The sequence below is a fragment of the Sander vitreus genome, chromosome 12 (genome assembly GCF_031162955.1).
Source record: "Sander vitreus isolate 19-12246 chromosome 12, sanVit1, whole genome shotgun sequence".
NCBI classification, from domain to species: domain Eukaryota; kingdom Metazoa; phylum Chordata; class Actinopteri; order Perciformes; family Percidae; genus Sander; species Sander vitreus.
This window is the reverse complement of record NC_135866.1, coordinates 10,962,183-10,989,306: the sequence shown is the minus strand read 5'-3', so window position 1 is coordinate 10,989,306 and position 27,124 is coordinate 10,962,183. Positions and strand designations below refer to the sequence as shown.

At 41.2% G+C, this 27,124-nt stretch overlaps 1 protein-coding gene across 1 annotated transcript in view; it reads right to left on the bottom strand.

Moving 5' to 3' along the window:
• LOC144526684 (uncharacterized) overlaps positions 1 to 27,124 on the bottom strand; it is a 34,551-nt gene that overhangs the window by 1,472 nt on the left and 5,955 nt on the right. Inside the window, exons 2-48 of the mRNA XM_078264298.1 lie at positions 25,071 to 25,124; positions 23,882 to 23,971; positions 23,409 to 23,453; positions 23,167 to 23,211; positions 22,978 to 23,040; positions 22,768 to 22,821; positions 22,596 to 22,622; positions 20,350 to 20,418; positions 20,187 to 20,249; positions 20,061 to 20,096; positions 19,500 to 19,544; positions 17,936 to 17,989; positions 17,726 to 17,791; positions 17,101 to 17,142; positions 16,953 to 17,006; positions 16,814 to 16,855; positions 16,552 to 16,636; positions 16,364 to 16,399; positions 15,897 to 16,073; positions 15,159 to 15,248; positions 14,836 to 14,913; positions 14,615 to 14,685; positions 14,356 to 14,544; positions 14,058 to 14,229; positions 13,843 to 13,932; positions 13,628 to 13,735; positions 13,270 to 13,364; positions 11,671 to 11,821; positions 11,383 to 11,496; positions 10,984 to 11,148; positions 10,739 to 10,825; positions 10,289 to 10,426; positions 10,044 to 10,142; positions 9,859 to 9,951; positions 7,835 to 7,974; positions 7,548 to 7,674; positions 7,361 to 7,441; positions 7,033 to 7,131; positions 6,789 to 6,836; positions 5,617 to 5,799; positions 3,807 to 3,937; positions 3,404 to 3,476; positions 3,043 to 3,117; positions 2,642 to 2,767; positions 1,138 to 1,233; positions 404 to 613; positions 114 to 291 (exon numbers count right to left, since the gene is read on the bottom strand). Coding sequence (XP_078120424.1) covers positions 114 to 291; positions 404 to 613; positions 1,138 to 1,233; positions 2,642 to 2,767; positions 3,043 to 3,117; positions 3,404 to 3,476; positions 3,807 to 3,937; positions 5,617 to 5,799; positions 6,789 to 6,836; positions 7,033 to 7,131; positions 7,361 to 7,441; positions 7,548 to 7,674; positions 7,835 to 7,974; positions 9,859 to 9,951; positions 10,044 to 10,142; positions 10,289 to 10,426; positions 10,739 to 10,825; positions 10,984 to 11,148; positions 11,383 to 11,496; positions 11,671 to 11,821; positions 13,270 to 13,364; positions 13,628 to 13,735; positions 13,843 to 13,932; positions 14,058 to 14,229; positions 14,356 to 14,544; positions 14,615 to 14,685; positions 14,836 to 14,913; positions 15,159 to 15,248; positions 15,897 to 16,073; positions 16,364 to 16,399; positions 16,552 to 16,636; positions 16,814 to 16,855; positions 16,953 to 17,006; positions 17,101 to 17,142; positions 17,726 to 17,791; positions 17,936 to 17,989; positions 19,500 to 19,544; positions 20,061 to 20,096; positions 20,187 to 20,249; positions 20,350 to 20,418; positions 22,596 to 22,622; positions 22,768 to 22,821; positions 22,978 to 23,040; positions 23,167 to 23,211; positions 23,409 to 23,453; positions 23,882 to 23,971; positions 25,071 to 25,124 — 4,454 coding nt within the window. The remainder of the gene's footprint in view (positions 1 to 113; positions 292 to 403; positions 614 to 1,137; positions 1,234 to 2,641; positions 2,768 to 3,042; positions 3,118 to 3,403; positions 3,477 to 3,806; positions 3,938 to 5,616; positions 5,800 to 6,788; positions 6,837 to 7,032; positions 7,132 to 7,360; positions 7,442 to 7,547; positions 7,675 to 7,834; positions 7,975 to 9,858; positions 9,952 to 10,043; positions 10,143 to 10,288; positions 10,427 to 10,738; positions 10,826 to 10,983; positions 11,149 to 11,382; positions 11,497 to 11,670; positions 11,822 to 13,269; positions 13,365 to 13,627; positions 13,736 to 13,842; positions 13,933 to 14,057; positions 14,230 to 14,355; positions 14,545 to 14,614; positions 14,686 to 14,835; positions 14,914 to 15,158; positions 15,249 to 15,896; positions 16,074 to 16,363; positions 16,400 to 16,551; positions 16,637 to 16,813; positions 16,856 to 16,952; positions 17,007 to 17,100; positions 17,143 to 17,725; positions 17,792 to 17,935; positions 17,990 to 19,499; positions 19,545 to 20,060; positions 20,097 to 20,186; positions 20,250 to 20,349; positions 20,419 to 22,595; positions 22,623 to 22,767; positions 22,822 to 22,977; positions 23,041 to 23,166; positions 23,212 to 23,408; positions 23,454 to 23,881; positions 23,972 to 25,070; positions 25,125 to 27,124) is intronic.

Genomic DNA, 27,124 nt, shown 5'->3' with positions numbered 1-27,124 from the left:
CCAACTAGTTTACAACTAAATGTACATTTCAATTAACAGAAAAAGTAAAGTATTTTGTATTTGCTTATAAAAATACATGAGTCTGTGTATATGTGTGCATGTTGCTGCCCCACCTGCTGATGTAGGAAGCCAGCCTATCCCCTGAAATGGAAACCATGTTTGCAGGAATAGGAGTGTCAGTGGACAACCAGTAAGAGTAGTCGTTACGAGAAGCGTAGCGGCAGTTACTTTCTGTGTCACAGAACAGGAAGGGCATGGTGGAGAAATGAGGGAGACAGCTTCCCATGGTGCCTGAGGGACAGCGTCAGAAGTGTCAGAAAAATGACTCACGCAAAGGCACAGTTTTTGTTAAGATGCAGACTCTGCACAGTAGTTCTGTTCGTGAAGGTTTTCATGCTCTTACCAAGGTCCTGACCGTGAGCTCTCTCATTTCCGTTGATGAAGAGGAAAGAGTAACCAGAGTAAATGAGGCTGGTGCCATGAGGACAGTCAGGGACATAGGAGCTCTGACTGTGTTTAGCTATTAGGAAACTGTCAACATAACCTGTACCACCTCTGCCTGGCAACCCTTGAGGACCTTTGTTGCCTGGGTCTCCAATTCTGCCTACTGGACCTGCAGAGGAAACACATAATTCATTAAAAAATGGGAGGTAGGGAGGTGTACTACAGTCTTTGTCACTGCTAACTCTCACTGTTGGAAGGAGGAGTGTGTTTTTAATATGCAATTCATATGCCAGTAGGGACTTCATCTGGAGGATGTGACACAAGGTTCAGGTTTTCCACTAAATCCCTCACTGGCTGCACCAGTGATGGAGTACTCGAGTCCTGGACTCCAGTCGCTATTCTCTGGAGTCGTGACTCCACTGATGACCTGTACTTGGACTCGAGGATTTCTAAAATCTGACTTGAGAATTCATGAAATAGTACTTAGAAGTTGGATGAAGTTTCGGATTACTTGTATGTGTATAAGGCAGTCCTGGAATTGGACTTGAGTCTGACTCGAGTCGCTATTCTCTGGACTCGTGACTCGACTTGGACTAGACTTGATACTTGACTTGGACTCGACAGTTGGTGACTCAATTACAACACTTGTCGGTACACACAAACACACCTTTCGACCCACAGACATGCACACACCTGGCAGTCCTGCTCTTCCTTTGTCTCCTTTGCGGCCAGTAAATCCTGGCTGGCCATCCGGGCTGGCACCAGGCTGTCCTTTGACACCTGGCTCACCTAGGACAGAAATATTTATTGTCACGCAGTGTAAAGAAAACAAGCTTGGCGAAGCAAGAGATAAATCGTCCATTTAGCAAAACGACATCACAATACATATGACATTAAGTGTTAATGTATTTGTTAATGGAATAGTACAGGGTCTACTTTTTTTCCCAATCTTTGGTTCGCCTGGTCTACCTTGTGTAATAATGCTTGTATAACCTCAACCCTGTGATGCACAATCAAATTACAGACATCATTTTTTTCAGGAGAACCTGGGCTAGCAGGATATGTATGCTGCAGGGATGTCACATGAATGTATAAATTGTTATATGACTACAAATACAAAATAAAAAACTAAACAGAAATTGAACCTCACAGAAATGTATTGAAATGACACAGAGAACAATAATCCACACAAGGTTTGGCTTTTGGAAATTGTTCTCCCACATTTTGGCAATTGGGGGAAACAAAAATAAACTCTGTAACTAACACAAATGTAAAACTATTTCGATTTTATCCCAGAAAAGACCATACGCTTTTATCCAAAACGTTGTGCTCTCTCCATTGCATTTCCTGTCTGCTATGAGACATCAGTAAGCCAAATCACACTCATACACATCCAGGGCTTCCTGAGTGACCTGCAGCTCTGCCTGCAATACACACACACTATTGCAAGGCCTTCCTGCTTGTATGAGGTTAGGGTTATCTATTGGCTGAGCAGGCTGCCTGTCTCCTGACATGACATCATGTGTCATCCTGACATGTGTTGACCAATCACATGACTTCATGTGATTGGTCAACACAGTCAGCAGTCAGAAGTCAAGATGGCAGTGGCTAACAGTAAACAAAACATTTTCATATGAATAGATGACTAAATAAACGTTCAATCATGGATTTATCGCTCTGGAATTATTGTTATTAATTGTTATCAATAATTATTGAATTATTGTGCAAATGTGACTTTCAATAAAAGTCTCTGAAGTTTCAGGCCGGATTACTAAACTTCAGGAAGGGCTACAATTGCACTGAACCCCTCATTGTAAAGGTCCTGGTGTTAGCTAAAAAGAATGAGGCTAGCTTGAAGCGATGCAGACTTATTGGAGATTACTTGACTTGATCTTTGGATTCATAATTATTTATTTATTTTACAAAGACACAGTAAAGCCATGCTGGATTGAAAGGCTTCTGGATGGCCTAAAATCGCATGGAGGACCTCATTGAAACGGCACATTTCTCTGCTTTAAAAAAAGAAAAAAAAGAAAGTCTCTGCACTGTATTGATCTGGAGATATTAAATATGACATATGACATAGGGTGAGGTTGCCGGTGTCAGCCTCAGAGGGAAATGAGGTGCAGTATCCTTGGCAAAACAGCAGCACATCTTATAATCAATGCACAGACTGAGTTGAGATCAAATGCTGGACCTGGTTGGCCTATTGGTCCTGATGGTCCAGTGCTCCCTTGGGCTCCTCGATCGCCAGTGGGACCAGGTAAGCCAGGAGGTCCTGGTTCATATATCACCTTGCCAATTGTTGGTTCACCTTTGAAGCCTGTAGTAAAAGAGTAGGAGCATTTAGAAAGCTACTTCCCAAAATATATAATACCTGTGGGCTGTGGCTGATCTTGTCTAGGATTAGTAAATGCCAATCGTGTGCTAACAGTGACAGTATTGCTGGACAGGTTGGCTGACAGTGATTGGTAGAGTATTGTATTTCTGCTGATTGTCTGTTAAGATGTAGAAGTGGTTTTAGTCTGGAAGATAATAACAGGGCTCAGTATTATTCCTGGTTACTTTGAACAGTAGTAAGACAAACGTTTGCCGCACCTGGTCGTCCAGGAAAACCTTTCATCCCAGGTGGACCCGGTGGACCTGGGATGTATCCAGGGTCTCCTTTGCCACCTTAAACACACAGGTCATAACTAGATTTGAAGGGAATTAGCTTTTCATCACACCCTATTGCATACATTCCATTTTATCAGATTTCAAAGAAGAAAGTGAAATTAATCCTCATTCATCTATTGTATCTCTGTCCATGTTATTCTCCGTCCCATTTGTATTCCTCAGTTGTGGGAACATAAATCAATTGTAGAGTCTTACTCTTCTCTAGTGACAGAGCCGCCGTTGTCTGGGGAAGAATTCAACGAGAAACCCTAATCTATAGGCTAAAGTTGAAATGATTGATTACCAGGGGGCCCATGGACTCCAGGAGGACCAGAATCACCTCTTGGTCCCAGGCCTCCAGGTCTACCTCTTGGACCCTGGGGAGGCAAATGAAACAAAAGAAAGGTCAAAGGTTAGACTTGGAGTAGTGCAGCCAGATTTTGAAGACTCAACTTCAGTTGTGATGTAACTGCAGATGATGCTTAAAAGTAATCCCATCTTGGTTATTTTGTGGAAAGAAAAGACAGTGTTTAAACAGATTGTCATTTTTAAATGAGTGCTGTGTTCATTTTCAACATCTAAAAAAACCTTTGCCTGAATGGAAAATCACATCTCCCTTGTTGGACACAAATGTGAATGCAGAACATTGGACTTGAATCTTAATTCTCCTTTGTATAGACAGTTAAATAAAAATTAGGCTTGCTTACAGTTGGTCCTTGAGGGCCTGGATCTCCATAGGGTCCACTACTGCCTCTGCCTCCTGTAAGACCTGGGTTCCCTCTGTCTCCTTTTAACCCAGGAACTGTGGGACCTGGACGGCCAGGTGGGCCAGGATATCCTACATATAAAGAGAGTCATTTTAGTATATTGAATTAAGTACATATGTGACAATCGTGAAGCAAATAGGGAAAGTAAGGAACAAATATGTCAAAATATCTTTTGGACTTAAACCACTTAAAGGAACACGCCGACTTCTTGGGACTTTAGCTTATTCACTGTAACCCCCAGAGTTAGATAAGTCCATACATACCCTTCTCATCTCCGTGCGCGTTGTAGCTCTTTCCGACGGCTCCACCCGTAGCTTAGCCTAGCACGGATCCTGAAGGTAATTGGTTCCAACTAGCCTACTGCTCCGAATAAGTGACAAAATAACGCCAACATGTTCCTATTTACATGTTGTGATTTGTATAGTCACAGCATGTACAAATAACAAGGTCACATGAGACACAGCCATCTTCTAACCATTTATAAACTGGGAACTAGGGCTGGGCGTATAGATCTAAATATCAATAGTATCGATACCAAGATGAGTATTGGTACCGGATCGATACTGTCGTGATGAGATCGATACTTTTGTTGCAGTTTCTCTCCGAGTTCATGCGAGTACAGCGTCTCTCCAAGTCTGTGCGCAGTGTGCAAACAGCGCACCTCACTCTGTCTCTCTCTCTCTCTCTCTCTCTCTCTCTCTCTCTGCCCCCTCCCCCTTTCCTGCTCTGCCGGAGGCGGAGAGCGGAGAGTCAGAACAGTGAGAGAAGCCCGTGATGATGGCGGAAAGAAAGAAAAGCCCTGTGTGGAGTTTATTCACTCCAGCTGATACGGACACTGCCACATGTGATGTGTGCAAAAAAAGCAATTCACCACTGTGGTAACACCACCAATTTGCAGAAACACATTAAAGCAGTTCACCCGAGGGAGAACTCCGAGCTGCAAAAAAAGTTGAAGGAGGAGGAGGGGGGAGAACCCCAAACCAGACCCCCAACACAGAGACAGAGGTCTCTGGCAGAGGCTTTTCAGCCAAGAAATCAGGAGTATCCAGGTAATCTCCAGCAGTAAGCAATGTTGTTCGCAGTGATCAGAGAGGCAATTAGCAGATAGAACTACTATCATAAATTCAGCCAGTTGAAAAAAATCTTAATTGTTTTACTGGAACACTTATATAAAGATATATACCTCAAACCTGAAATATGAATATGGCTGAATATAATAACCCTTTGTTTTTGTTTGTGTTTTTATTGTTCTAGTTGTTCTAATTAGGTCTAATTGTTGTCCTGTGTTTTATCATAATCATAATCAACTAACTAAAGGCAAAATCACAAAATTATTCAATGATCGTGACGTTAGAAGTAAAAAGTATCTGTATCTGTATCGGTATCGGTATCAGTATCGGCGATACTAGCCCTGTATTTACTTGGTATCGGATCGATACCAAAATTCCCAGTATCGCCCACCCCTACTGGGAACTATAGTCTTCTTCTTCTTCTTCTGAGAAGGGTATGTATGGACTAACTCTGGGGGTTACGGTGAATAAGCTAAAGTCCCAATAAGTCGGCATGTTCCTTTAAGTATTATATTTGTACATTATGCAGGGAAAAAAAGCTAAACCAGAATATCAGGTTATATCGCACTGCTCATGCACCTAAGAAGTGTTCTATCATGCATAATGAGCTCATGAGTCCTGAGATTGTGGTCTGATTTAGTGTCACTTTCAGAAAAGGAATGTGAGCAGTACATCCTCACCTGGGCTACCATAGGTGCCAGGACGGCCGTAGTCTCCTTTTAATCCAGGAAGACAAGCCCCTTCACTTCCTGGTAGTCCAATCGGACCAGAGGGCCCAGGTGAACCTGGAAATCCTCTGTCACCTATTGGTCCAGGACTCCCTGTAACAGGCAAGCCAGGGGGACCAAGGTTCCCGGGGGGACCTACAGTGCACAAATATAGACGTGCACTAATGTCAACAATGCGTATTACAGATCCCACGCAACTTCTAGGCAAGTCCCGCCCTACGAAGCAGCCTGATTGGTTGGGGTTAGACATTGACCTCGAGTAGTTAAAGTTAGGATAGCCGATTGGTCAGGGGATAGGACCTGAACAAATCGTGTTCCGTTACCTTGCATAAGCATGGATGCCTGGCCAATAGTAGTGTGATTGCTATTAAAGGGTGGGTCCCTCCTAGAAGTTGCGTGGGTTCCATAATAACGCGTCAACAACAGTACCAATCAGCAGTGAACAATGTAGGTTTTTTTGGTTGGTCAAAACAGAAAACAATACAGTCTCTTTCTATATTTACACCATTTTGGAAAAGATTTAAGATATTAGATACATTTATTATTGTTTATTTGGTCAAAAATCACAATGATGCAAATAGTGATGAGCTATACATGGATAGGTGGCATTTCCTTCCAATTTTAGAAGGTTTTTATGAAGCAGTCATGAAAGAATGTACATGATATGTAAAACAAAACTCTGCAACCTCATGTATTGTTTGATATTATACATATGAACACATTAACAAACAAAGGGCCTAATCAAGCCAATATAATAAAACACAACTTTATGTGATATGTTGAACCCATCTTATTATTCGAGACTTCTAGTATGTGGGGATCATTGCTTTAATATCTGGTGAGTACAGCAGGGAGGTCAGTGTCTGTTTAAGTGCAAAACCCAGACCATAATTCTGAGGTCTATCCAAGACTGTTTTTCTAGATCAGTGCGAAAAAGTCTTTCACCAAATGCACAAAATTTTCTAAGGCAAGGCAGTCATCTTTGGTGAAAGACAAATTGCAGAACATTTTCCAAATGTGCCAAGTATGAAAATACAAATGTCTTTTTAAAATGAAGGAAACTGACACAAGTAGGATGTTTACAAAAATCTTGAAAAGGATTATGTTATTTACCTGAGACTCACCTTGTTGACCTGTTTCACCACGGCCACCAGGCATCCCTCCCATGATGTCTACAGAGAGGAGATGGAAGGAGAGGTGAGTTTTGGCTGCAACTATTACTTTGAAAGTCCCAATAGCTATGAAAGAGGCCATTTTTCTACAGGCCAGCGGTTTGGACATGAAGAAATATAAAGTATGATACTTGGAGGTTTGATATATACAGGATGTGCAGGAGCTTATAGAGCCCTACAGGACCTTTCCCCTTACAAGTGTCTCCTTTCTGCCCTGGTGGGCCAGGGATCCCATCCCGGCCCTGATTGCCTTTAGGACCTGGATAACCACTGACACCCGGCAGGCCTGGGTCACCTGAGGCAAACAGATGTGAAAAAAGTAAGGCTGGGGTCAAATTTCAAAGAAAAACAAATAAAATAGTGCAGTGAAAACACAATACAGATTCAAGTTCCTTGCTTTCAAAAGTGACTAAAGTAAAGGTAATGTAGTAGGCAGCACTTTCAGAGATTGGTGTTCATTGTTTTAGTCAAATGTAAGGTTTCCTTTTTAAGTATAGTATTTATAGCACTTCAAAGGCCTTTACCTGGCCATCCGTTTGGTCCTAGCTGTCCTTTGCTTCCTGGAGGCCCATCTGAACCTTTAAGCCCTTGATAGCCTGGTGAACCTGGAATAGCAGGGTGGGGACAGGAGAGGGGTGAGAGGTTCACCGAGTGAGAGCAAAACATACAACAATTATAAATTGCCTTATTTTTGTGATCAGTGGTAGTTACCATTTTGTCCAACAGGCCCTGGGTTTCCTTTTGCTCCATGGCGTCCTGGTAAACCCATAGCTCCAAAAGAACCACCTTCACCTTTCTGACCCTTCATCGCATTAGTATTGGTTGATCCTGGTTCACCCTGAGCACAGAAGGAACAATAAAGAGAAAAAAATGAGAATTTGTTATTATTTATAATTAACACATAGCTTTGAATCTACACACATTTTAGTATTTCACTTGATTGTACTCTGCTCTGCTGCATCAGTTACAAATCCTCTTTGCATCGGTCATTTCTGCACCTTTTGTCCTACTGGTCCAGGCAGTCCATATCCATAGTAGTTTGGCTCTCCCTTAACTCCTTTGTTACCAGTTGGACCTGATGCACCATTGCGACCTGGCCCTCCAGAGATTCCTCGCTCTCCTTTTGTTCCCGTTGGGCCTGTGAGGGTTTAAACCAAACAATTATTTTCAGTAAGATACATTAAAAGATACCTTGATATCTACAGCTGCAGTACAGGGTACAGCAGCTCTGTAGTACTCGAGATCGGTCTTGTTCTCAAGACCACTTTCTGAAGGTCTCGGTCTCGTCTCGGAATCCACCACATTTTTACTCGTCCTTGTCTAGGTCTCGGATGAAGATGACTCTGGATTTTAATTTCATGACCGGTCAAGACCACAACTGCAGGGATATCACTAAATTACCTGTGTATCGTCTAATGTATGTGTTAACATCATTACTGTGATTGGATGTAAAACTTCCTGTTTCAAATGCAAACAATTGACTCATTTCTAGTTTGAAATGTGTTAACCCCCGTTCCGCGCCCCCCTTAACACACACTCCCAAAGTAAATGTAGTTGACAGGAGAAGAAGCTCTGGCTGTCTGGGAGATGTCAGCCAAATAATCGGTAATAACGTTTTATTTATTATATATATATTAGGGCTGTCAATCGATTAAAAAATGTAATCTAATTAATTACATACTCTGTGATTAATTAATCGAAATTAATCACATACATAATTAACGGTGCCTGAACCGATACTTTTTAAGAAAGTAAAAAAAGAAAAGAAAAAAAAAGGGTACTAAACAACCATGATTTAATAATAATGTATAACAATAACAATAACTTATTTCACTAGTAAATTGCTGTTGAATGACAAAAACAACAACCAGATAGGAAAAGGACATTTACAATAAGTTCAAATGCACCACGAGGCTGTAGTTTACCAGTTTCATTGAACGCACCGGCTGTGTTGTTTCTCCGACGGCAGCTGCAGATTGTTACATCCCGGTGTTGAATCCTCTACAGTAAAACACAGTCAAACTTTACACCGTTTAGCGTTAGCTGTCAGCATTGTAACCGTGTTTAATCCAGCTACTAGCTAGCGGTAGGCTAACGTTAGCTGCTGTTGAGTATAGTGTTAACTAGCGTCACATGCAGCGGTGTTTGTGTTTCCTGTAACATCTGTTTCAGAGCAGCAGAGAGAAGCGCAGACATATCAGTGGCACCAGATTTTCGTCTGTATGCAAACGTCAATATGGAATGGATTATTTTTTCTCAGATTAATTAATCGAAATGAATGCGTTATTTTGACAGCCCTAATATATGTATATATATATATATATATATATAAGTTATATATATTTTTATATATTATTATTTGCAAAACAACATCTAAAAGAAAACACACAGCAGTGTGTAAATTCTGCAATGATACATGTTGTGTTGCTAAAATAACGACTAGTCTCAACTTTCAATGTATCAACTCACTCGTTTATTTCTGGAAACCAAAACAAAACAGCGCACAACTACGGTGGCCTTTCAGTGTCAAAATGTTCAAGGTAAAACAGGCATCCTGAATAATAGGACTAGAACTGTATATAGGTATACTGTATGTATTACGTGAACACAACAATACGCTAACTGACAGCTTCATTTTTCATCTGCACTAAGTAAGGAAGCATAAAGAAAAGTAAGATAAGTGTAAGTGATGCTAGCGAATCTAGCTAGCTAAAGTTATTAATCTGCCTCTGTACCAAAACTCTCCAGAAATTTCTTCAACCCTCACACAAAGTGATTAAGCGAATATTAGCTAAACATATTAGATAGTTGTGTATATACTGTATGTTTCAGTTGTTTGGTCTGGTCTTGGTCCTGTCTCGGTCACAATATACTCTGGTCTTGGTAATGACTTGGTCTCGCTTTAGGTGGTCTTGACTAAACACAGGGGTACAGTCCAATCATTCCATAAACAAGTCAAGTAAAAATGTGAATTTGTATGATAATATGTGTGTTTGGCCTTAAACTAAACTTTGGGACTTACCTGGAGGCCCCCTGACTCCTGGGTCCCCTGGAGATCCAGCAGGTCCTCGACTTCCTTCTGAGAGTCCATTAACACCTGGATCACCTGGGGGACCTGGACAAAGATAGGCACACAGCACAAATGCAGTTTCAAAAACAAAAATACTGACACATTTTCTTGTTTCAAATATGGAGCTTATTTCAAACCTGGTTGTCCGGGACCCCCTGGTGCTCCATCAATCCCTCTCTGCCCTTTTGGCCCAATATTTCCAGTATCTCCACGGGCACCAGGCAGACCAGGGTAACCTGAGAAAGTACAGCTAGAGTTAGAAAACTATCACCATCTCATAGGCTATACTGAACTGTATAACAGGAAGCCTTGCAAAGACTGTATTTATGACTTCACATGCACTCTCGCACTGAATGACAAAAGAATGCATTGCAAAGCTTACCCGGATTGCCAGGCTCCCCTAGGGGCCCCACTAAGTCTAATGGTTGTGATGAGGGGCCTGGAGGACCTACCAAACCTGGTTCGCCCGTCATGCCTGGTGGACCCCAGTAACCTCTGGCTCCATCTGGGCCGGGGGCACCTGTAAACAGTCACGGGGGCATCACAGTAACTAAATTATAACTGTGAACGTCCCGTACACATCCTGTCTCAAAACGATGCAGAAAAACTACAACTACAATGATTCACTAACAGTTGTTTCAGATTGGACGCCAGACTTTGTAACTTTCTTAATGTACCTTTATATGTTACTGTAAACATGTAGTTGATATACTGTACAGTGATCTCCTTGTCTGTTAAGGTGTGTGTGTGTGTGTGTGTGTGTGTGTGTATATGTGTGTGTGTGCGTGTGCGTGTGCATGTGTGTGTGTGTGTGTGTGTGTGTGTGTGTTACCTATTTCGCCTAGTGGTCCAATAATTCCAGGCAACCCATCTGGTCCATATCCTGGTAACCCGTCTGGTCCAGGGTCTCCTCTCAGTCCTGAAGAAATGCAAGTGAAACACTCTCTAGGTCTATAAATACATACAATATTCTACAATATAATGGACGTTTTCCTATATAGCCCATGATTGAGGCAGTGAATACCAAAATGTATTCTAAGTTAGTCGAAAAGTTTAATTAAACATCAGATGCCAAACCTGGTTGACCAGGCAGGCCATTTTGTCCCTTGATCCCTTTTGGTCCAGTAAGCCCAGGTGGACCTGGCATTGATGGGCCAAGGATACCAGGTTCACCAGGGACGCCAGGGCGACCAAACCCTGGCAAACCTGGGTTCCCCTTCTCACCGGGGGAACTATTATTTCCTGGGAGAGGGGAGAGACAGAATAAAAAAGAGGTAGAGAGCAAAACAAAATGCAGGTAAGGGGATAGTGAAAAATACTTTATTCCCTATAGCAAGAAACTGTCTAAATGCGTTGGACAGTGTTGAATTATGGGGAAGATTTCCACATTTCATCCTCTGCTAACTTTCACCTTCTGCATTAATTTGTCCCTCTGGAGTTGAAAGTTATATTTACATGACTTCAATATACACTGACCTGGATGTCCTGGATAACCATCTGGTCCTGGTTCTCCCCTAGGTCCAGGTAAACTACCTTTACATGAATCCTTATTACCAGGTGGTCCTGGAGGCCCTACAGAACCTTTATTTCCTGCATAACATAGAATAAAGCAGTAAATAGATGAACATGTGTTTGTATGAATATGTCTGCATGAATGCACACACGTATGTGTGTTTGAACTATACATTAGCATCTTCTTATGTATTTATGTCTGTCTGCACTATAGTGTTATTATATATTATATTTGATTCATGAGTACTGTACCCTTTTCTCCTGGAAAACCAGGATTGCCAATTAGTCCTGGTTTCCCAGGTGGGCCAGGGATCCCAGAATCTCCTGCAGGACCCTGATCTCCGTCTTCTCCTGGAGACCCTGGGACTCCTGGGGAGCCAGGGTGTCCAGGGCCACTATCACCCTAATGATCACAAATATACAGCATATTACTTATTTTCATAATTATTCATATTCACACATTTCAATGTGCTTGCAGTATGGCATTGTTCTAGTGCAGTGCTAGTTGTCTATCATGACTTTTCACTTGACAGTATAACACAGAGGGCCCTATTTTCACAATCTAAGCACATGGCGTGAAGGGCCTGGCGCAGGTGCGTTTAGGGCGTGTACGAGTCCACTTTTGCTAGTTTAATGGCGGAAAAAAGAGTCTGTGCGCCGGGCGCATGGTTCAAAAGGGTTGTACTTAGTGTCTTCATTAATTCATAGGTGTGTTTTGGGCGTAAAATGCAATAAACCAATCAGAGTGTCATCTCCCATTCCCTTTAAAAGCCAGGCGCGTTTGTACCTTAGCGCATTGCTATTATGATGGCGGAGTTGCTAAGCACGAAAGAGAGATTTTCAGGAGAAGAAACTGATCTGCTCGTGCGTGAAGTGAAAGCACACGAGCAGATCATATCATAATACTATTTGACATTGTAATATTTTTATTTTTAATCTTTGCATGTTTTTGTGCTGCTGCTCGTCCCTGTGTGTGTGTAACAAGCATAGTGTGATCACTTTCCGCTGCCTCAAGCTAGCAATACGCCAAGAATGCACCTGAACACACCTCCCTGTAAGACCAGCATGCCAAAGATGGATGCAAAGATGGGCGCAGGTGCATTTGCTATTTAAACGACGTGGCGCTGGACGGGAAATGACAACTGCATTGGTCTTACAGTAAACTAGAAAGGACACTTGCGTCGGGCTTTGCACTGTGCGCTGGGTGCAAGATATGGCCCGGAGAAACTACTATCTGCATAGAGTGGGAGCTTTCTGTGAAACAGCCGACGGTTTCTGCTGAAAAGTCCTTAACATTCAACACTCAACTTTTATGATATTCTACACAGAAGTTATGGCAGCAGAAAGTGCTTTAAGGCACAAACTCTATTTTAAAAACCCAATGAAATGATCACTTGGATGTCCTGGAAAACTCTTATTTCCTTAACAACAATGCACTGCTATATAAAAGGTACAACCTATAAAGTCTTCACAATTTGTTTTAACAATTTCACTTCTCTGCTTGTCCTCTTAAACAAAACAGATTTCTCCATAAGAGATGTCCCATTGGGTCACACTTATCACCGTCATGTCCGTATGATAAATATGAAGCAACAGCCAGCAGCTTAGCACAAAAAGCCTTTTTCCCAAATTTTTTCTATCTCCCACCCCAACGGAAACACTTTAAGACAGATACCATTTGAGGGAACCTTTAATATAACTTAATATTTCCTGTTTTTCATCTGCATCTGTATTACGCAATGGAAACCATGGAATTGGGAGTTAATACAACTGGATACCTTTCGTTCTACCCTTCACTTTGCTTTCACATAATGGCCAATAAAGTACTACAATACTAAAATACTCTCTGACCTTTTGTCCTGCAGGACCAGGAAGGCCTTGTGAACCTGGCCGACCAGGCAAGCCCCTAACTGGAAGGCCTGGGACACCTGGCTGCCCCTTGTCACCTGAACAACACACACACACACACACACACACACACACACACACACACACACACACACACACACACACACACACACACACACACACACAAAACTGAATGATACATTGATTACATATTCTTACCTTAAGGAGGTATCTGAAAACTCCCAAAGTAACTTAGCTGTATTACTGGTAATCCACATTCTGCTTTAAGAATCTTGAATCTGTTATCTATCTAGCTTTTTTTTTTCTTCTTTTAGCTTGAGCTCAATTACACATGGAATACCTTTCTGTCCTGGGATCCCCGGCCTTCCAGGAAGTGACACCTCACCGCTTTCACCTTTCTGTCCTCGAACACCTGTTATTCCTGGGGTACCCGGTGCTCCGGGGTGACCTGGATGTTTGTTTGTAAGTATGAGAGACGCTTCCATCATCTATTGTATGGTAACGTAAAGACCATCCATCCATTAATCATTCCATCAGTCATAGAGCCATGCTAACCTGGGCGTCCAGGTGAACCAGGCAGACCTTTAAATCCAGGTGGTCCAGGGTGTCCTTTGGTGTGGATGTGGCTTGGTTCGCCTTTCTGACCTATCAATGAAGGATTAAGAGAACAAAGGACACACAATGGCTGTCTGTCTTTTTTTTATCTATTTACTTGTGTTTTTATGTATAAATGTCCGTCAAATTGTATATTGTTTAGTTTGTTTCTTTACCTGGAATTCCAGGCGGCCCTGGCAGGCCAGGTACCCCAACATCTCCCAGTCCTCCTGGAAGTCCAGGAGGCCCATATCCCACTGGCCCAGGGTAGCCAGCTGGTCCCGGTCTGCCTGAAGGCCCGGGTGGACCTGGGAAACCACGGTCTCCCTCTTCTCCAGCGAAGGGATACTAGAGAGAAGATGGACAACTTATTCCAAATGACAAAGTCTCTTGGATGGGCTCTTGCACACGGCTAATAATTTAAGAAGGTTGAAACATAAACAAGGGACACCCGGTCTGTCAAAAACTTCTCACCGAAACCCCCGGAGGCCCTTGATTGCCTTTGCGACCTGGTAGCCCAGGAATCCCAGGGAGGGCATCTGCACCAGGTCTGCCAGGCTGTCCCGGATCACCTTTCTCTCCCTTTATCCCAGGAATGTTGTAGGAATATGATTCTCCTTTTTGTCCTGGAGGCCCTGGAAATCCCATTTCACCAATAGGACCCTTCAGAGAAGAACTGTTGTTTACAAGTTTTAAAAAACAACAAACTACTTTTTAAACTATGCTTTCTTACTGGTTTTCCAGGTAAGCCACTAGGTCCTGGGAAGCCTGGATCACCTTTAGCACCGGGTCCCTGATTATTTCCTGAGCAACCGAAAGATAGAGAATGTCTATTCCAGTTTCAAACATTTTATACTCTCCAGTATTACCAGTCAAACGTCAAAATGCATTTGAATGTAAAAGAAGGACGGATTTGGTAGAATCTGTGTGTTTTCATGCAGTGAATGTTTTTACCAGGAATGCCAGGTGGGCCACGGGGACCCGGTGGTCCTAGGGATCCGATACACTCAGTACAGGGCTCCCCCTTCTCTCCTGAACAAAGTGAGTCACATCTATATTACACAATATTAACGTTTTCTCTCCTCTCTCCAGTCCATTACAGGGCTGCATTACAGTAACTGCTATGTAGCAACAACTGCACATGATAGCCTACCAGTGTAGCTTGTTAGAGGGATGAATGGGAACAAGCAGGTCAGAGGAAATGTCAAACCAATTTGAAAACATTTTACAGTAATTGTGACAATTAATAAAAATAAAAAATAAACTTAGTTTCCCACCTTTCATTCCATACATCCCATCATATCCCATACGTCCAGGTGCACCCTTCGTTCCCTTCCATCCTGGGAGACCTTTGGTAGTCCTGTTAGCTACAAGCAATACCAACAACAGTCCATCAGTCTACTAGTTAGGGTTTCCCTGAATTGCCTAATTTATACGAAAAAAGGTTTTTCTTCTCACCATTGGTGCATTTTTGTTGGTCCTTGAGAAATCAAAATGATCAACTCATGACCGGCTGATCAATAATGTGCCTACCATACACCTAACTGCAGCAGTTGGAATTTGAATCCAACCTCAAACACTTTTCACCATGTAGTCTCTGATAAGTGTTGGCTCATTTGATAAACACAATGCCTGGCATTGTTTTCCCCATTACATAAAGCTAATGTTTGTGTCGTTTACTGTGAAAAGAACCGCAGAAATGGTATCTTTACATAACAGAAAAGAAGATGTCCAACGATCATGTGTAGAAACTCTTGTCTAATAAGCTTACTGTGACACTGTGGAAGCCTATAAAATAGAAGATTTCTAAAAATGATGTAAGTGAAAACATACAGTACTATCACCTATGCAACAAGACTGTTGAGTTTTTCAAGATATTTGAAATAATTACTGGTATTACTGAAAATGGAAGCAATACCAGTAATAGTAGTATCAGTTGTAGTAGAAGTAATAGTAGTGGTAAGAGTTTAGATTACTGTAAACAACCTTTTCAGAAGGAAGCCATTTACACATACTTCTGTCTTCAGGAGGTCCAGGTGGGCCATGATCTCCGGGAGGCCCTTGATCGCCATCATCCCCATCTAGACCTGGGGGTCCCCAAAAAGTACCCCCAGGCTCCCCAGGGTCCCCATTGGGGCCTGGAAAGCCTTTGGGACCATGTGGGCCAGGCACATAAATCCCAGATGAATGACCTATGTAATGTAAGTCAGAGACTGTAAGCATTATATTTAGAGAAAACCAAAAGTCATACATATTTATACTGTACATTTTACGTAAATACAGTACAGAGGGATGGATAGATAGATAGATAGATCAAGAGATAGATAAATAAAGAGATAAACAGACAGACAGACAGAGAGATAGATAGATAGATAGATAGATAGATAGATAGATAGATAGATAGATATATAGATAGATAGATAGATAGATAGATAGATAGATAGATAGATAGATAGATAGATAGATAGATAGATAGATCCACCTGGAGGTCCATCAGGTCCAGGAAATCCGTCAATACCTGGGGAAAGAATAGTAACTTGTTTTATTTCTGTATATGCAAGTCTGCTGAGAGCAAATATTGGTTTATAGAGTTCTAACCACCAGCAATAGAATAGTCGATCATCTCACTATGTCTCAATCTGCTAATTACACAGCATTATGTTCATCTACCTCGAGGCCCAGGGAGCCCAGGTGAGCCTGGGAAACCAGGATCTCCAGGGTATCCTTTGAGTGGCTCAGTCACAGGTCCAAATATCTGTAGACAAAACCACAGTGGTGGAATCATGGTGGAACAACAAGAATAGCTGGATTGACTTATGCTATAGAACACACTTTTACAACATTGTAAACGTTGAAAAAAGCACTTGGAAACTGGCTTCAAATATCACAAAGTTTAGGACTATTTGGTAGAAAATGATAAGAATAAACTCACCTCTGCAAGTGGACCAGGGGAACCCCTATCTCCCTTTTCACCCTAAAAATTAAAGCATATCAAAGGATGAGACAAAGCATATCAACCCACCAAAAGTAGGTAAGTGGGTATTGATGTTTTGGCACTAACAGACACTGACCGTCCGTCCTGGTGTTCCTGGATATCCTGGATCCCCTCTGACGCCAGGTCTTCCCTAAAGAAAACTATATTGTATTCAAAAGCCACACACATAATATCATAAATACTCTGCACACTACATGCACATCCATAGCATTGTAGAGCTTTACCCTTAATGCTTGTCCAGGATCACCATCCTTCCCTGGCTTTCCCTGTAAGGACAATTAAGGACAACAGTGAGGGACTGGCAGGTTATGCTTTCTATAAAGAAAATAGTTCACAAAGGGCCACAGGCATCCTAAATTCATTTCATTATTAAAAATGTTTTGGTTGGCATTGTGATCATGATCAGGTTCAGATTGAAAATTCTCAGTTATGTTGGGTGAATTTGATGCATTAATTCCTAAAGGAATATCCAATACATTCAGATCCAGTGAAGTCAGTTTGACCACAACTATGGACCACATTGGCCCCTTTAGGACCACTCTAAGAGTCTTCTTTCTATTCTGTTCTGTTCTTTCCTTTTCCTTTGTGGCGAATTACATTGAGTTTACAGTAATGCTGCATTACTGCCCTCTGCTGATCATCTTTTTTCTTGAGCTATTCCCAAGGTGTTACTGGGTGGCCCTTCAATGCAAAGTTAAGTGGTGGAACATCTCTGTTTGCAGGGAGAAAGATGTGGTGCAACAGTCTAATAATACAGCAAATTTATGTTTTTTGACACCACTAAATTATAATAAGAAAAGGAGGCTTAAAGGTGGGGAAAAGTGGATTAAATGGCATGTTGTATGTTACTTCTGGGCCCTCCAGTCCTCTGTCTCCCTTTGCTCCTTTGGTGTAATGGCCATTACCAGGGTCTCCCTGAGAACAGATTGAAATGGGGACAGGAATCGGAGAGATAAATACACAACACTAACAAGACAGAACAAATGTCTGTGAGGATCTTTGGAAATCAAAAAAATCAAAAAGAGCATTCATTTTAAAATGTGTAAAGTATATACTTACTGGTGCACCCATGCAGCCTTTTTCTCCTACATCTCCTCTGTTTCCCTTTTCACCCTGAATAAGATATACATCTAAGGTTATGGTTCATTAGTTGCAATGACAACAGTTGCCTGTCAGTCTGTCTGTCAAACATTTTGGTCCCGAAAAGACCCAAGAAATTTAATCTAGCCAATTTACCATAACATTTGCTGTGGACATTCCTAGTCCCTCGAGGAGGAAACCTAATATTTCCTCTAGTGTCACCATCAGGCGATCTACACAAGAGTTATCAAACTATAATGAATAGGTGACAATAAAATTTACTGAGTATGTTCATGTTGCTGAGAGGATTTCCAATTTGGACTTTCCATTTTGGACACATCATGAGCTTTTTCTCCAACGCCACTTTCAGGTCACCATGTCAATCTGTTCCTTTTCTCCCTTTTATTTCTTTCATTTACGTTTAAGTGAAATAAGCACTTTCATCCGGCCAGTATTAGAACCATGGCTAAATGGAGGTTAAGTTCAAATGCCTCCTGGTTAAACAGCCCCTGCTAAATTTGGAAACTGTTCAAGCTTGGGAAGTGTGACACCTCTGTGCTTAAAAACAAGACATTATACCATTGTTCAAACAGGAAACCCCACTCCGTGGAGTTTATAATTGCTAGAGTGATTGTCACCTCAGTCTGTTACCGTACCTTTAGGAAATTCCCAGTGAAAAACTCATTGCTCCGACCTGGTGGCCCCGGTGGCCCTCGTGGTCCTGGTCTCCCCTATATCAAACAAATTGAGATCATCCTAAAACATAACTAAGACATATTGTTTACAGATATTGTTATGGTCATGTCACAGAAATGGTGAAATGTTGTGCTATTAATGCAACATCCTCTCCTTTTTAATAAAATTTAACCTTATTAATCAGGCTGTTCTCATGAACCATTCGTACATATCACTTTGGAAAGTAATGCACTGTAATTTGTTTGTAATACACGTATTTATTGCTGTATGCAACACATTAACTGCTGATGTAAAAGACCAGGAAGCGCCATGTAGGGAGGTGGTCAGGGTGGATGGTTGGTTCATGAAACATAGGACTTTTAAGTGGGGGTGCGGAGTTCAAACACAAGACTTTTCAGGAAACGCGTGTTCGTGTTCCGGGAGTACTACTAACCAAAATCTTTTTTTTTAGTCTTAACTACTCGTTTTGGTGCCTAAAGTTAACTGACATTGCTGCATGATAAACTCAACTGCATCGGCTGCTGAAAGGGCCATCACCTCACGGTGCACTGTCCCCGGCTCACAGCCACCTTTCGTTGGCTAAACTCAACTGCATCGGCCTCTGAAACGACTGGCACCTTGATGCTTATCGCGTACCCGGGCCGGGTACGCGATAACCCGTACCCGGCTCACAGTAACCTTTTCTCGGCTAAATGTAAATTGTAAAGACCGGTTGTCACTTGACCAGCCAGCTTAGTAGGATATCATATGAATTGTTGTGCATAACATTTCATACAATATCATTCGAAACCCGTTCGAATGCATTGTATTAATATATTGTAACAGTGTATTGAAAAAAAGAAATTACCTTTGGTCCACGAGGTCCTGGGGTACTGCCTATGCCTTCTTGACCCTGTAGGATGTGAAAGCAATTGTAACTTGTTTATATAAATAACCTGGTATCCCGGGTCTTTCTCAAAAACTCTCATGTTTCTCCCAGTGTGGCTGTGGTCAGATTCCCACGTTCACCATCCTCGTTGCTGCCAACTCCCACCAATGGGTAAGACTGCCCTCTTCTAATACACTAAATCCTATCATCACTGTCAAAAAGGAGTTTCACAGGAAACCAGGAGACCGTATCACATGTAGTTCACACTACATTCCAAAATACTGCCCTATCAAGGAACAAACACTGTGGCCAAACAGTAGTAATCACCACAGCAACAGCTAAATATTTCCACTTTTCCATGTAGTGTGAACACTGGCAACTATAATAATTGAAGAACCAGGCCAAAACAAAAACCCTACAGCTGTGTTTTTTCTCTGGGCCACTGAGACACCCAGTTAATACTCACACTCGTTTTCACAGGTATACACACACACATACACACACACATCCAAAGTATTCATCCATACTTATTAGCATCACCTTAGATCCTGCAGCCCCAGCACGGCCAGGAAACCCCTGTTCATAAAGAATACAGACAGTTACATCAAATAACTTTTCCAGAGTGCTATGTTATGTACTCGAAAATGCAAACGAAAAACTACTCACGCCTGAGCCCCATGGTCCAGGGTCCCCTCGTAGTCCCTGCTCTCCAGGAATACCTGGATATCCCTAAAAAACAAGGAAAGGTTCATCTTAATATAAGTACTGTACAACTACAAATACTGCACAAACAGAACTCTATTATTATTAATGCCATCTAAATATTTACCGGCTCTCCGTCCCTCCCACGTGGCCCAGGAGGCCCTTGTGATGCATCCACTGATACCAAAGATTCCCCCTGTCAAATAGAGAAAGTAAGTTTATTTAACATTTACTGAATCTAGTGTTGTAGTTACAGATATGTAGTAATACTTCATTGTTGTATACTGTAACTGTAGTTCACAGTTGGGTTCTGCAGGCTTCATCACTCATCTTTATGTATCTGTGCACTTGACATGCATGCATGTGCTCAGATATAGAAGGAGGAGTTGTCTCTATGAAACAACTGCATAAACCTTACTTTTCATTCACCAATTTAGCAACTAGTGCTCACTGTTAGGGTTACACTTTGACAAACTATTTCCAATAGTCTTTGCCTTCTTAAGGCCTTAGTGCATAACTTTTTGATATAAATGAACGTCCGTTACATTCAAACCATTGCCAAATTGGCTATGTTCAGAAACTGGTGTCACCCAGCAACTTTTGGCGCAGAAACCCGAGTGATGATAATTACCTCTTCTGAAGAGTCCATCATTTTTTTTTTTTTAATCCTCCATGTCCTCCTTGGCTACTAGCAACTGCGTGGAGGAGGGGTGGGGGCTGTGCCCGATCACGGGAGGCTTGTTTCATGTGGACGCGCCGACAGTTTTGTTGTCATTACTTGGAATTCCTCATGAGGGCGGCAGAAACTATGCACTATAGCTTTAAGGGTTTAACAGGCTTAAAAGGACCAAGCTCGTTAAAAGTATCTACAGCCATGAAAACACAGCATTAGAAGCGTAGGTAGTGAGAAGTGGACTCTCACACAGTAATCTCTCACACTGAGATCCAAGCATGTTGCCAGTGAATATTTCAATCCTGACTCTCATTTGGAGTCTACACTGCAACTACTTTATAACAGTGAGAATGTGTGGGGTTTAGGGATTAGCCAAATACTGTAGTAACCTGCTGTACTTGTATATTATTCAATGGCAAGCAAAACAGAAGAAGTTCTAGTGCCTGGAAACAACAAATGTGGAAGATCATTTGACAAGACTAATTGATTTACTATGAGAACATGCACTTGCATATATGTTTGGCACATGGTCTCCATGAGGGGTTTTTACCCCCTAAATGTCACAGAAAGTGCCCCTCGGGTCTATCATAATAAACCAGATGAATCTAGTTTCTTTAGACTAAACGTGGAGTAGTGTTTGCATGTGTATATAGGGCAGGTTAGAGAGATGGCTCATGCGTGTTGTATTCTTTATTTTCCAGGGAGCAGGGGTGGTTGCCCTGTCAAAGCAGACTATCCATCCACCATGTTAGACCACAGCAGTATCACCACTACTGGAAGAACTCTAATAGATGGCAAACTGTGGAGCCATTGCTACCATGTGGTCATATGACTCTGTCACAGTCAGGAAGTGGAAGAGTGCAGTCTTTTGACACCCTGAGCTTAACAAGTTTTTGGCACCATCACATGAAATGTTCATGGATGGATACTATATTGATAGTTACTTTATTTTTTTTTAAAGATTATCCTAGACAGGAAATGGGGAGAGAGGGGGAATGACTTAGCAAAGGGTCGTAGGTCAGAATCGAACCCATGGCCACTGCAGCAAAGGCTGAGCCTCTGTACATGAGTCGCACGCTCAACCAGGTGAGCTAGCCAGGCTTGACAGTCACTGTATTAATTCCAACAGGGAATTGTACCATTACAGCAGCTTAGCAAAAAAAACAGACAAAGATAATGTGCAAAAAAATATACAATACTTCGACAACAGAATATTCTATAGAAATAGAGGAAACAGAAAAGGAGGATTTTTACTGTACATATATACATGATGTACAGTAAAAATACATGATGATGAATGTATTCTGTAAAATTATACTGCAGTCATGAATCATAATGCTCACAAGAAAACTTGCTTTCTGATGCAGTAGGTCTATAAGGTATACTCTAGTAACTCTGAATGAAAATTTTTTATTTGAGAATGCATTTCTCGTTACAAATAAAATTGGAAGGATGGACTTGATAGAAGGAACACAACAAAGAAACATCTTTAAACAACTTTGTGGTCTCACATGGACTAGGTACAAAATGAGCTCTGGGAGCTTGGGGAGGCAGAGAGGGGTTTTTCATGGTGCGTCAGGATCCTGCTAATAAACCTTTCAAAAGGCAGTAATTGCTGAGCAATTCTGCAGTTTCAGCCTTCCTGAACACAAAACGTACTAAACAACTGAAGGTGGGTGGCACAGCATTTATTTTATTACCTTAGGTCCAGGCCAGCCAGGTGGACCCTGTAGAGTAAAGACAGAGCTGAAGCAAATTTCGAACAGTAAACATATTCCTTGATGGTTCATTTTAAGGACAGCACTGAACAACAAAAGACTAAAAGTGCAACAATTAAAAACACTGTATCTAATTACAACATAAATAACTTACTGCAGGTCCATTAAGGCCTTGGGCCCCGGGAATACCAGGAGGTCCATCTTCTCCCTAAAAGTATGCAAAGACAAGTTCAGGTTTGTTTGAGAATAGAACAAGCGTGATTGAGCTCTCTACTTAAAGCACCATATCTATGTCTATATATCTAAAACGATTATATGGAAGACATGCTACTAATACCACTGTTAATATGTAATATTTTCTTACATCTGTTCCATTGCAGCCTGGGGCACCAGGGGGTCCTGGAGGCCCTTGTAAACCTGGGACACCCTGTAAGAGAATATCATCAGAGTAACAGGCATCTATAAACATATGCAGGAACACACACTTACGCAATACATACCTTTAGAGGATGAACAGAGTGACGGATGTATATAAGAAACTAAGATATCTCACCGGTAAACCGTGAGACCCAGCAAATCCTGCTTTGCCTTCAAGTCCCTGTAATGACAATAACAAAACCAGCATACTTTTTAAAAAGCACACAGGAGCTACAGAGTGAATACCTGGTCTACCACAGTGTTTGCATTTTGTCTATACACATACGTACTGTATTATACACAAGTCATTTCAAACATAGCTCAATTTTCACTCACTGACACATCAAATAAACACCCAACAAAGACAAGTGATATTACCGGATCGCCTTTTGGGCCCACAGGTCCATCAGGCCCAGTGTTGCCCTGTCAAAGACAGCGTATAATGAAGAAATAATTAATTATATATATATATATATTATTTGTTCTTTCATTGACGGGGATTTATGGTAAACATTCATCATCACATTTAATAACATATATGTCAGGAGACAAACAGAAGGACATGTAACAATCACAACCTGCACGGTAATATGTCGTGAGACTTACATTAACTACGGCAACACTCTGTGGTCAAAACAGTGTAACAGTACAACTGTCTACATAGTTAATCTAGGTTAGTTGGTTAGTTATCTATTAATGAGAGTGATATTGGGGTAGAAAAGGAGAAAGTGTAATTTATCAGTCCATACACAATTTCAGTCAATGTTGCCCTCAGTGACAACAGTATTGGATTTGGAGATTTACAGACTATAAGAGCGAAGGAGCCACGACAGCCAGGTTTGAAATTCTACCTTTGGTCCCGAAGGCCCAGCGTGACCATCTGATCCTGGACGGCCCTCTGACCCTGGGGGACCTGTAACGCCTGGAAAACCTTTGTCTCCCTGTGAGTGTGAGTATATAGTATGTGTGTGTGAGAGAGAGAAAGAAAGACAGGGAGAGATGAAGAAAAAAGAACAAGGAAGCAGACCGACCACAAACGACAATAAACAACAATAGAGATGATATTTCAAATGTTACAAATTTGTATTTGTAAATTAGTTTAAGTTAGGATGCAGTTGTTGAAGAATTCAGTTTCCTGGATGCTTGTTGGAATACTACTAAGAAATTGAAATTGATGCTTAATAAATAACATACCTGCTGCTGAATAAAACACTATTGCCTTCCAGCAATGATAGCCAATGCCTATGACGATTTACTATAAATTGTATTCACACATGTAATTGAAGACTTTGATTTACAGATGCTAAATCATATTGTTTTTTGTGCTTTTCAGTTGATCATGGTTACACACCACATTTACACACCACATGGTTGAAAATACAAACTTGTTTACTCCTACGTTTCCAAATATTACTAATGAAAACAGACCTGCATCCACATCAGCAAACATTAATATTATAGTTTTGTATTATTATTTTGTTATTCCCTGTATTAAAAGACCTGACAATCACTTTGTTACGCTTTTGACAGTGAGATTGATGTTTAACAAAGTGAAGAAAAAAAAAAATATTCAAGCCTACTGCTCAATCACAGTTGAAGTGTAATTATTAAATTGAATAAATATTTCATGTAGCATTAATGAATGTGTATATGCATGTATGGTATAGCTGGACACATAAAAATAGACACATTCATTTCTCCATGCATTTTGAATATACAGTCTATAGAGTCACAGGATGTTTTGCAGACCATTGCTAAGGCTGAGCTGCTGACTAAAGAGCTGTCATGTGTTCTACTCTCTCTGCTTAGAGCTCACTGCAGATTGATTTAAACTGAAACAAATGAGCTGGCACAATGGTTCATGCTACAGTACATGTACATGACCTGTTGAACCATGGGTACAAATGCAGTAATTTCGACAAGAAAAATGAAACAAATGAAGTGGTTTCATAACTGCATGAGGCAGAATTCATTCAGAGTAAAGCCACGCATTAATGAATTTGATGAGTGTTTTACACAGACGATTTATGATCCACTCACCCTGCTGCCTTTCACTCCTTCACAGTGGCACCTTGATTTCCCATTGCACACACACTGAAAAGAAAATGTAACATTGTTCAATGAGTATTGTGTAAATGGAAAACAATGTCTAATTCATTTGATAATATATCTATTTAGAAAGCAGTGGCTCTCGGTTAGGGCTGGGCAATATATTGATATTACATCAATATCGTGATATGGGACTAGATATCATCTTAGATTGTGGATATCGTAATATTGTGATATGACACAAGTGTTATCTGTCCCTGGTTTTAATGGCTGGATTACAGTAAAGTGATATAATTTTTTTAATTTAACAGACTGTTCTAGATTTTCTATTATTTGTCTTTACCCACTTAGTTATTATATACACATTAATGATGATTATTTATCAAAAATCTCATTGTGTAAATATTTTTTTTGTAAGCACCAATTGTCAACCCTACAATATCGCCGCAATATCAATATTGAGCTATTTGGTCAACAATATCGTGATATTAGATTTTTTCCATATCGCCCAGCTCTACTCTCGGTCATGCCCCCCTTTGGAAGCCAACCATGCCACTGTAAACCAATTTTATTTCTATTAAACATTACCATATTGCAAAAACTGGTAACAAAACGAGTCAAGTCGAACGCGTACTAGCCTAAATAAGTCATTTCACCTGAATCTTGACAGCATCGCTAGCGTGAAAGTCTCTGTTCAACACAGTGGCCTTTAATTTGAAGGCTGTAAACATTACTGCTCGTCAGCAGAGGAAAAGGTTTAGTGAGGCCAACAGGCTAAAAAGGTGGAGCTATAGTAGTAGACTACAATACAGTAAAATGGGCAGTGAGTTGTCTTTAGGCTAAATATTAGGTTAGGTCAGCTACAGGCTATAAACTACTGATATAATGAACCATTATCAGTTAATATGAAGTAATTTCAGATACATTAGATTTCCATCTGACCTTAGCATTGTGGAGATCCAGCAATACACCAGAGTACACTGCCTCTTGACGAAAAAGGGGGAACACTGGGTCTGATACCATTTTTCTTAAGCATCTGACACACCAAGCTGACGGCTGACCGTCGGCAGAAAAGGCAGTCGGACTGATCCCCGTTCTGCGCATGTGCGAGACGTAATACAAAAAATGTTTCTGAAAACATGTGTTAAGCGAGAAACAGGCCATACAGTTGCTGAATCTGTCTTCATTTCAGATCGACAAAGGTCAGTTCAAAAGATTTTCGTCAGATTTTCAGAGGCGTTCGTTGCTCATCCCGCTCATTTTTTCCGGGTTAGCAACTGCTCGCCCTCCGACCCAGCAAGTCAGGTAGGCCAAAATGAAAGCCGACGGCCCCTCCAACGGACGACGGCACGGAACACACCAAACAGACTCGAGTCGCGACATCGCCTGACTTTCTGACAGCTGATTATCGGGTTGGTGTGTCAGGGGCTTTATACCTTAATATTGACATTAATAGTGACCTTTTAAAGAGTTTCTGTATCTTGGGGGATACAGTCATTTAACAGGCTGTAGGGGGAGGAGCTATGGGAGGAGGGGCATTATGTGGTTGCAGTTGATAAGAAACACTGATGGAGTGATGGGTCATGTAATCAGGTCATGTGACTTTATGCCAACATTCCAAACATTTGTATCATAATCCAAAATGGAAGCATAATGTGGACAAAGACACTGGCCATGAGGTAGGTGTTATATTTTTCACGATTATGATATTTTAGAGTGATTTTGTTTTAGAAAATAGTTTTTTAAGGATAGTTTTACATGTTCTTGTGGATATTTTTAAAATTATCTTTTCACAACTTTGATAATCAGGCATTGAATGCCTATATCCTGGGGGATACATTGCCCATATCAGGGTATTTAACAGGGCTGGTCACTCACAGATATACTTACTATGTTCTGAGGCCTGTTCTCTACAGATATTGAATAGGATAAAGGTGTGCAACATTGATTACTTTTTATTTTACTCTCAAATGTGTATTATTAATGAATTCACCAGTATACACATCAGGGAATTTCTGTCATCCGTTACTACAGTACAAGAAACA